At 33.8% G+C, this 10,933-nt stretch overlaps 1 protein-coding gene across 1 annotated transcript; it reads right to left on the bottom strand.

Annotated features, from left to right (window-relative positions):
* Nucleotides 1-672: 672 nt before the first annotated feature.
* LOC107507089 (olfactory receptor 478-like) lies at nucleotides 673-7,415 on the bottom strand. The gene has a single exon (XM_016138086.2). The coding sequence runs from the start codon at nucleotides 2,969-2,971 to the stop codon at nucleotides 2,024-2,026; it is 948 nt and encodes a 315-aa protein (XP_015993572.2). The 5' UTR covers nucleotides 2,972-7,415; the 3' UTR covers nucleotides 673-2,023.
* Between the last annotated feature and the right edge of the window lie 3,518 nt (nucleotides 7,416-10,933).

The following is a 10,933-nucleotide window of genomic DNA, read 5'->3' as shown; positions in this document are numbered from 1 at the left end:
TTGTATGATCTGCACTGAGAAGTCCAAGGATAATCTAATGGGTTTTCCTTAATAGGTTATCATCTTCTTTTCCCTGGCTGCCCTGAGAATTTTGTCTTTGTTGTTGATTTTTGATAATTTTAATACAATGGGTGTTGGTGAAGGCCTTTTGGGATTGAGATAATTAGGTGTTCTATTGACTTCTCGAATTCCAAGCTCCAGCTCATTCCTTAGATTTGGGAAATTCTTGTCCACTATTTGTCTGAAAATGCTTTCAAATCCCTGGTCATCTTCCTCGCTTTCAAGAATGTCCATTATTCTATGTTTACTCTTCTGATGGTATCAGCTACTTCTTGTATTTCTCTGTTATTATTTTTCATTCTCCCTTCTTCCTTCTGATTTACGTCTAGATTTCTGTCTTCGATATCACTGATTCTTTCCTCTATTTGGTTGACTCTGTTACCCAAGCTTGCTAATTCATTTTTATCTTAAAAAAAGCTAGAAAAGGAAAAAGAAATGAAGACAAAAGTCAGCAAAAGGAAAGAAATAATCAAAATTAGAGCAGAATTAAATAAAATTGAAAACAAAAGAACAGAAAAAATAAATACAACAAGGAGCTGTTTCTTTGAGAAGTTTCATAAAATTGAAAACCCTGGGCTAGACTCACTAAAGGAAAAAAGAGAAAGGACACAAATGAACAAAATCAGGGATGAAAGAGAAGAAATTACAACCCATATCGCAGAAATACAAAGGATCACACTAGAATACTGTGAAATAAATATATGATTAAAGTGTAATCTGCTTTAATCATTCTACTGATTTTGATGTTAATCACACCTAAAAATTACCTTTACAGTATAATCAATTCTGGTGTTTGAGCAAACAATTGGTCACCACAGCCTAGTCCACTTGACACACAAATTTAACTATCACATGAGTACTGCTGTAAAATAAATGTATAAGGCAGTAGCTTGAAATAGCAGTGCTAACAATGAATATGAAAATAAGTAGATCGGTATTAGCCTCAGAATGTTCAAGGCTGTGTGTAGAATGTAGGTGTGTGCGGGAAGAAAAGGAAATTCCTCAAGGGTTCAGAATCAATAAGTTGATTGAATATTGATACCTCCTACTGAGATATGGGTCACTGGATAGGAGCAGTTTGAGGTGGGAGGAGATGACTACTTTAGTTTTAGACAATTTGTGCTGGAAATTCAATAGACAAAAATAATATTGTCTAAAACATTAAGTAGAGGACAGGGAAAGAGAAAGAAATGTGGTGGCCATCAATATTAGAAGTAAGTTTGCTTCACAGGAAACACAATCCAGTTTCCTCAAGCTTCCTTAGCAGGAATGAAGCTGACCATGAACAAGTCACTTGAAGCTGCCTGGGAAGTTTATTTGAGTAGACCTGGTGTTCTGAGGAGATCAGGAGCTCTGCTCATTCTTAGAAAGAAGTCATTGCTTGGATCCAACAGAAGAATTCACAGGTTAGTCAGGGTCATCTCGTCCTGTTCTTCAATGTGCTCCTTTATGATTAGACTGGAGCCAGAGATCAGGAGCACAGATCGGAATTAACCCCAGTGGATAATCTTCCTGCTAGAAGAGTGTTTCCAGTAATTTTACTCTGTGGTTTTATTTGGTCATTTCCACTCAGAATATACTGTCATAGCTCTAATTATCATGCTCATTTCAGGAAAAGCTGCTAATGAAAGCAGACACGGTCTTAAAGGTTTGGAGGTACTGTAACTTTAACCTATGATAAAGAACAATTTTTGAAAATAAAATAAAATTTTCAGCAGATTAAGTATTTTTTTATGTTAACTAATTTATGTTCCTAATGATAAATTGAATTTAGTTAATAACTCAATATGGACCTCTGATTTTCAATTTGGTATCAGAAAATCTATCTCTTATCTTCACAGAAAAGTTTCAAAGAGACTAATGGCATATTGATAAATACATTAAACCACAAACAGACACGCAATTTACTTTTATTGTTATTTTATGCCATGTTATTATATCGAATCATACAAAATATCAAGCTTCACTTAGAAAATATTCTACCAAGCTCTCTCTTCAGAGCCCCTTTAATCTCATTGTTCCTGAGGCTGTAGATGATGGGGTTCAGCATGGGAATCACCACATTGTAGAACACAGATGCCACCTTGTTCTGGTCACTTGAGAAGGTGGACTTAGGCATCATGTAAACGAATGTGATGGTCCCAAAATACAAAGTGACTGCTGTGAGGTGGGTGGTGCAAGTGGAGAAGGCCTTGTGGTACCCCTCGGCGGAGCTCATCTTCAGAATGGTGATGAGTATGTAGATGTAGGAGATAACTATGACAAACACTGTGACCACAATGATGGAGCCAGCAACAAAGGAGGGGGCAACTGCAGGGATACTGCTGCTAGCAGAACAGGAGATTTCAACTAAAGGAGCAAAGTCACAGAAGAAATGGTTGACTAGATTTGGTCCGCAGAAGAGTAAAAAGTAAAAGGAAATAGTAAAAGAGCAAGAATTGAGAAAACCAGCCACGTAAGCCACTATGAGGAACTGAACACAAACTTGTGTGGACATTTTGGTGGAATAAAGCAATGGGTTACAGATTGCCACAAAGCGATCATATGCCACGATAGCCAGCAAGAAGCACTCGACTGCCCCAAAGAGAGCAATTGAACCAAGCTGTAGGCCACATCCATGATAGGAGACTGGATTTTTCTCCACCAGGAAATTTATAAGCATATTGGGTGTTACAGAAGTTGAAAGGCATATGTCTGCAAAAGCCAAGTGGCTCAGAAAGAAATACATAGGATGATGGAGCTGAGAAGAGATTCTGATAAGAGCGATTGTGCTGACATTTCCAAATATGGTCACCAGATAGATACACAGGATGATCATAAAGAGTATGACACGAAGAATTGGGTTATCAGTTAACCCCAATAAAATGAACCTTGTAACCACAGTGTGGTTCCCATCTCGTACGGAATCCATGACATAATTTTTCTGCTACCGAAGGAACCTGTGATGAAATATTACACGAAAGAAGTTAAATATTTTCATAGTTTCATTGTCATTAATACACAGATATTATTATGAAAAAATTACTTAAGTTTGAATTTTTTTAACTTTAGAGCCCAGAGTTTATGTTTACATGTAATAAGTCTTCTACATTCAAAAATTATTTTTAGTCCAAACACTAGTGAATGTGCTTCAAATAATGTAGATCTTTGTCTCCTTGTATTATCTATTTATAAAATACACTTAAAATAGCTTGTAATATAAACATTAAAAACAAGACTTCTGAGAATAGCAAAAGGAATGGTCAGTATAACCAAAAGATAAACATGTATAAATGCAAGTATGTAATAGAGACTTGAGTAATATTTAACACTTGGAAAGCTGACTAAATGGCAGCCACAAGGTTAAGAAGTTTAGATATATAGTTCTATTTTAATATCCATGAAATAATTTTAAGGACATTTATTTGTAGATGAAGAAACTTATTTTGACAATATGTGAGTGTTCCCTAAGTTTATCTAGCAAGTTGTAGAAACTAGTCGTGAATCTCAGATAGTCTGAATTCAGGCCATTCCTTTAGTAACTATTCTATAAATAAAATAAAATAATACTCATAATGAAGTCAAGTAGTTTTGAAATGGGTAGATAACAAATTATTATTTCTACTGTCTAATAGCTAATGTATAAAAGAAGTGCCTAACTAAGCAGAAACTTTACACTTTCTATCAGTAAGAGGAGAACATTTTAAAAGAATTATCATATTTTTTGACAGGACAGAAGAAAAAGAATTTTAATATTAAGAGTATAAATGAAGTCAACAACTTTATATTTATTATGTACAATTAACATTTACACGTGAAATATTGTTTTATCACATAGTTGGAAGTGTCAATCTAATCATCATGCAAACATTATATATTTAACATCTAGGATATAATTAAATATATTTATTCAAATAAATCATTTTTGACATAATGCTTTATAATTAAAGCATTATGGAATGAAACAATTTTAGTTTCTACATAATATACAGCTTATAAAGTTACAGCCTAAAAAGTTCAGAAGTTTACCCAGATTCATCCAGCTCATAGCCAAGTTGAATCTCGTCTCCAAGTTTTCTGTATGTATATTAACAGTAAATCTGCAAAGCATCTCAAAGCTAGCGAATTTGTTAGCATTTTAGTTGAGTGCCAAGTTTAGATAGCCTGAAAGACCATTGAGTTTCTGGTGTAATTGGTGAATCAACAAGAAATCCTGTTATCTTGAATTATGGCAGATGATCCCACGAAACAGACTTGAAACAGGTTAATTCAGTGAAGGTTATTGGTTGGATTACATTTACCCTGTTTCTCTACCATAGCCTGTGAGTACAATACATTAGAGAATAAAAGTATTCTCAAATAGTAAATGGAAATCATTGCATTAAGTTTCTCACAAAAGCCAAAATCTTACCTCTTGAAATAAGAATTCATTCATCTTACAGCAATAAATTCAGTCATTGTTATATAGTAGCCATGTTTTTATTATTGTTTCCTTTGGGTATAAATGTCTGGAGATTCTAGAGATTCGAATGTGAATTCAAAAGCACCAGGGATCACGATCACATTCTCAGGTGAGCATTGAGCAGTTCGATTCATACAAACACAACTAATTTTTCAGGTTTCTTCCAATTTTGAACTAATAATTTTTTCTTAGTTTCTAGATTTGATGCACTTTTAAGTAATAGTTATTGGGAGTATAAAAAATCAATTATTGCATAGATAAATATTGGTTTTAAGTTTGACTTGATACTTCGGATTAATAATACTAGACTTCGACTATAAAATGCTAACCTTCATTCATTCAGCATGTGTGTATTTTACGTGTTTTATCATAATATATGTAAGATACTCCGTTAGGTGTCTTGCAGAACATGAGTGGGATGCCACGTAAAGTAAATTTTAAATAATACAATTATTTGAGACATGTGTATGTTCTTTCCTAACAAAAAGCATAAAATATGTATCTTAAAGATGTAGATAGAGAACTGTGAAGTAAAAAGAGGTCTGAATGACTTCCAGATCAGACTTAGTCTACACTCCTTGAATGATGACTATTGATTAGTGTCTTATTTGAGTGGGTGGATGATAGTGGACACAGCTATCTTCGGCCTGAAGACTCAAGCTCATTCTCTTGCTAATTCCTATTTTAGAGTATCTTAAGTCACCTTGCTGATGTGCCGCTTAATGGATATTCCACTAATAATAGTAATTAGTTTTCATCAGACTTTACTTTTAGCCAAGTACTGTGCTTAACCCTTGACTTATGTATTTCCATTTAACCCTCACAATGATTTGTGAGATAAGTATTCCCATGACACTAATTTTGTGAAATGAACTGAGGCTCAGTTCGAGATATTTGTCCAGTGTATTTATTTAGTATAGTTCAGTCCAGCTTTAAACTTTGGGTCAGACCAAATGCTAGAATGTACACTCCTAAGTACTATCATCTTCTAGTCAATTTCAAGACTTAAGTGCCTCAGTGAAGACTACTGACTACTGGTTCCCAACTAGTTTCTGACATACAATTTCTCTCTCCCCACCCTCAACACTCTGCCTAATTCCCTAAAACTGTCTGGATCTACATTCTGACGCTGAGTACCAGGTCAGTTCTAAGGACCCTAACCTACTCTCATGTGCCCACTGGCGACCAGTTCCTGTTGATCTTACCTCCTAATGCCCATCATGTGTCCACTTCTTGCTATCTTGACACTAAAATCATTGTCTGACTGATTTTCCTACATGCACATTTAGCCTTCCACAGAACAACCTAAGTTCTTTATTCAAATAATTTAATAGCATTCATTTTTAGTGTTATTATAATTATATTCACTTGTTTAAAATTTCTCAGAAAAGAAAACTATGGTGAACTTCCCCTTTACAAATCCAAAGTATGACTTCCCGCAGGTAACCAATCTTGACTCTATAAACTATTTCATGACTGAGATTCCTCAGTATCTGTAAATAAAACGCTTTACTAAAGAAAACTTACAATTTCTATCTATGTTCCCGCTCGCTCTCCTTTTTATTTAACTTGAGCATAATTGATACAAGGAGAAAACCAGTGGTTTCTTCAAGTATGAGAGGTTTATTATGGATATTGTTTGTTGAATTTATTATAATAATAAACACTCAACAGGTTAAATATCAAAAGAGAAAACGTTTAAATTAAATATTCTACTGGGAAGATAAATTTCTCACAGATAAGCACTAGAATGCAGTGGTATCTACTTTTGAAAGATATATACCAATAAACAAGCAGAATTTCATAGGCAACGTTATTATAAATAAGCTACTCTAGTTTATTCCAGCTCACTAGAGAATAAATATAAACCTTACCCTCAAAAACTCCATGTTTTCAGTTCTTTAATTAATGACCATATATACTTTTCCAACATTTTATTCATGTCTACTTAACAAGATGTAATGAACTAGCTCAGTACATTGTCATTCTATATTACCTAAAAAATCAATTTTTTAATCTGTCAAGTTTCCACCTATTAATATATGTCCTCGAGCATAATTTAATTTTAATTAAGACTGAATTAAGAACTTGGAGTTTAAAATATGTACTTCCACTTCATATACCATTATATATCCAGGATTTTTACATATTCATCTATTCACATTCTGTACATCTCTACCATTCACATTAATATACGCAGACACACACATAAATTCATATCTTTCATTTCTTCCATCTATTAAATTATATTTTGGTGTTCCATTTTGTTAAACTCTGAAACTTTATGTAATATATATTCCACATTTAATTATTTTACTTTAATTATAGAAAATATTTCATTACTCTTATTTTATTAGAATAAAGATATCTGTACATCTATTCTCTTCAATTCTCTCCCCAAAATTGGGTCCTTATTTCAATCACGTTACCTTAGCACTGTGTGGTGCAATAGAGTTGTTTTAAAAATCAAATATGCTGGTTAAAAATATTAAAATGAATAAACTTTTTCAGTATTATTACTATATAAATAAGTCATTGAACAACCAGGACTTTGAAATTTCTCCTTGATTTGCTTTCCTCCCTTTTCCTGTTCTGCTTTAATTTATCCATTACCACTTGTTTTTGATACATGTTTTTTCTTCTTAAAAAAGTCCCTCTAACAGTTCCTGTAATACTGGCTTGTTGGTGATGAACTACTTAAGCATTTTTCTTATCTTGGAATCTCTTTATGTGACCTTCGTCTCTAAATGACAGCTTTGCTGGATAAAGTATCCTTGGTTGTACGTCATGGGTTTTCATCATTTGACTATTTTGTGTCAAGCTCTCTGTCTAGCAAAGTTTCCTTTGAGAAATCAGCTGCCAGTCTTATGGGTGCTCCCTTGTAGTTAACTAACTGCTTTTCTCTTCTCTTCAAGAAACCTTTCTTCCTTCCTTCCTTCCTTCCTTCCTTCCTTCCTTCCTTCCTTCCTTCCTTCCTTCCTTCCTTCCTTCCTCCTCTATTTTTTTCTTTTTTTTTCTCTCTCTATATAATATATATTATATATATAATATATATATATTTCATTATAGTGACAATGGTTAATGAAATCCAGTAAGTTTTAAGTTTACAATTCAATGGTAAGGCATATATATATAAACACACACATATACACATATATGCCCCCCCCCACCGCACACACAAATATTGCATTGCTTGTTCATCACTCATAGTTAGATTTCTTTCTGTTACCACATAATTGACCCCTTTATCCCATCTACTTCTCTTCTCTCTCCTCCTCACTCCCCTCTGGTAACCACTAGTCTATTGTCCATGTCCATGAGTCTCTGCTTCTTCGTATCGTTTGTTGTTTTTAGGTTTATATATCACCTGTAAGTGATACCATGTGGTTTTCGACTTTTTCTGTGTGGCTTATTTCACTTAGTATGATTACCTCAAGATTCATCCATGTTGTCACAAATTGTAGTATTTCATCTATTCTTATGACTAACATTCCATTGTATTTATGCACCGCAGCTTCTTTAGCCAATCATCTATTGTAAGATATTTTAGTAGCTTCTATGTCTTGGCCACCATGAATAATGTTGCTATGAACATAGGTGTGCAAATATTTTTTCGGATATGGTTTTTCAAATCTTTGAGGTAAATACCCAGTAGGGGGATTGCTGGAGCATAAGGTAGATCAATTCTTAGTTTTTTGAGGAACCTCTATACCGTTTTCCTTAGTGGCTGTACCAATTTGCAGTTCCACCAGCAATGTATGAAGGTTCCTATTCCTCCACATCCTCTCCAGCATTTGTTATTACTTGTCCTGTTGATTATAGCTATTCTAACGAGTGTGAGATGGTATCTCATTGTGGTTTTAATTTGCATTTTTCCCTAAAAGCTAGTGATGTTGAGCATCTTTTCATATATTTGTTGGCCATTTGTATGTCCTCTAGGGAGAAGATCTTCTGCCCATTTTTTGATTGGATCATTTGGTTTTTGTTGTTGCTGTTGTTGTTATTGAGTCATATGAGTTCTTTGTATATTTTGGATATTAGGCCCTTATTGGAGGTGCTTCTTTGAAATATATTTTCCCATTCAGATGGTTGTCTCATTACCTTGCTGTTTCTTTTGCTGTGCAGAAAATTTTTAATTTGATGTATTCCTATTCATTTACTTTTGTTTTTACTCCTCCTGTCTTTGAGGTCAAATTGATAAAATCTTTTTTAAGTCCAAGGTCTATGAGTTTAGTTCCTATGTTTTATTCTATGTAATTTATTGTTTCAAATCTTATATTCAGGTCCTTAATCCATTTTGAGTTAATTTTGGTGTGTGGCAACAGACAACAGTCTAGTTTCATTTTTTTGCAGGTGGCTTTCGCAGCACCATTTATTGAAGAGGCTTTCCCATCCCCACCGTATGCTCTTGGCTCTTTTATTGAGAATTATTGGCCCATCTAAACATGAGTTTACTTCTGGACTCTTGATTCTCTTCCGCTGCTCTGTTTTTCTGCCAATACCGTGCCGTTTTGATTATTGTTGCTTTGTAGTATAATTTGAAGTTGGGCAGTGTTGCCTCCAACCTTGTTCTTTTTTCTCAGGATGTCCTTGGTGATTTGAGGTCTTTTGTGCTTCCATACAAAACCGATGATTTTTTGTTCCATTTCTTTAAAAAAAAAAACACTGATGGGATTTTGATGAGAATTGCAATAAATCTGCATAGCGTTTTAGGTAATAAGGTCATTTTAACTATGTTGATTCTTCCAAACCAGAAACATGACATATCTTCCCATTTCTTTGTATCTTCTTCGATGTCTTTTAATGGGGTCTTATAGTTTTCATTATATATGTCCTTCACATGGTTTGTTAGATTTATTCCTAGGTATTTTATTCTTTTTGTTGCAATTGCGAAAGGATTTATTTTTTCTACTTCTTCTCATTAAAGTATAGTAAAGCTATGAATTTTTGATCATTTCGTATCCAGAAACTCTACTGTATTTGCTTATTGTTTCTAGTAGAGTTCTTATGGAGTCTTTAGGGCTTCCTATATAGAGAATCATGTCACCTGCAAATAGTGACAGTTTCATTTCTTCATTTCCTATTTGTATGGCATTATGTCTTTCTCTTACCTGAATGCACTCACTAGGACATTTAATGTTACACTGCATAGCAATAGCGATAGTGGACAGCCTTGTCTTGTTACTGATCTGAGAGGAAAGGTTTTTAGTGTTTCACCGTTAACTGTAATGTTGGCTGAGGGTTTGTCACATGTGGCCTTCATTATGTTAAGGTACGTTACTTCTGTATCGATTTTGTTACGTGTTTTGATCACGAATTAATGCTGTATCTTGTCGAAGGCTTTTTCTGCATCTTTGATATGATCATATGAGTCTTAGTTTTTAATTTCTTTACATGGTGTAGTGTATTAACTGATTTGTGTTAACCTGTGCTCCTGGGATGAAGCCCACTTGATCATTGGTGAATAATCCTTTTACTATGTTGCTGTATTCAATTCACTAATATGTTATTTATAATTTTTGCATCTGTGTTCATGAGAGATATCGATCTACGGTCTTCTTTTTTTGTGTTTCTTTACCAGGTTTTGGTATCAGAGTAATACTGGCCTCATAAAATGACTTAAGAAGTATTGTCTCCTCTTCAATTTTTGGAAGAGTTTGAGGAGAATAGGTATTAAGTCTTTTTTGAATGTTTGGTAGAACTCCCTGGTGAAGTCATCTGGCCCTAGACTTATACTTTTTGGTACGTTTTTGATAATTGGTTCAATTTTCACACTACTAATCAGTCTATTTAGATTCTCCAGTTCTTCATAATTCAGTCTCGGAAGATTATATCTTTATAAATACTGGTCCATTTCTTCTAGGTTATTTAATTTGGTGTTAAATACTTTTTCATAGTATTTTTGTATGATCCTTTGTATTTCTTCAATGTGTCATAATTTCCTTTCATCCCTGATTGTGTTTGTGCCCTTTCTCCTTTTTTATTAGTGAGTCTAGATAGAGCTTTGTCAATTTTATTAATCTTCTCAAAGAACTAGCTATTTGCTGCATTTATTTTTTCTACTATTTGTTTCTAATTTCATTTATTTCTGCTCTAATTTTGATTATTTCTTTCCTTCTGCTAATTTTAGGCTTCATTTCTTCTTCCTCTTCTAGTTTTTTAGATAAACGGTTAAATTGTTTATTTGGGCTCGTTATTGTTTTTGGAGATAGGCCTGTAATGCTATGAACTTTTCTCCTGTAATTGCTTTTGCCATGTATGAAAAGTTCTGATATGTTGTAGTATCATTATCATCCGTTTCTATGTATCTCTTAATCTCCCTTTTTATTTCTTCTCTGACCCAGTTATTCTTCAGGAGCATGTTGTTTAATCTCCATGTATTTGTGGTTCTTCTTACTTTCTTTTTACAGTTGATTTCAGCCTCAAACCATT

This window comes from Rousettus aegyptiacus, unplaced genomic scaffold (genome assembly GCF_014176215.1).
Source record: "Rousettus aegyptiacus isolate mRouAeg1 unplaced genomic scaffold, mRouAeg1.p scaffold_m13_p_5, whole genome shotgun sequence".
NCBI classification, from domain to species: Eukaryota; Metazoa; Chordata; class Mammalia; order Chiroptera; family Pteropodidae; genus Rousettus; species Rousettus aegyptiacus.
The sequence above is the reverse complement of the archived record's forward strand: the minus strand, read 5'-3'. Positions and strand labels throughout refer to the sequence as shown.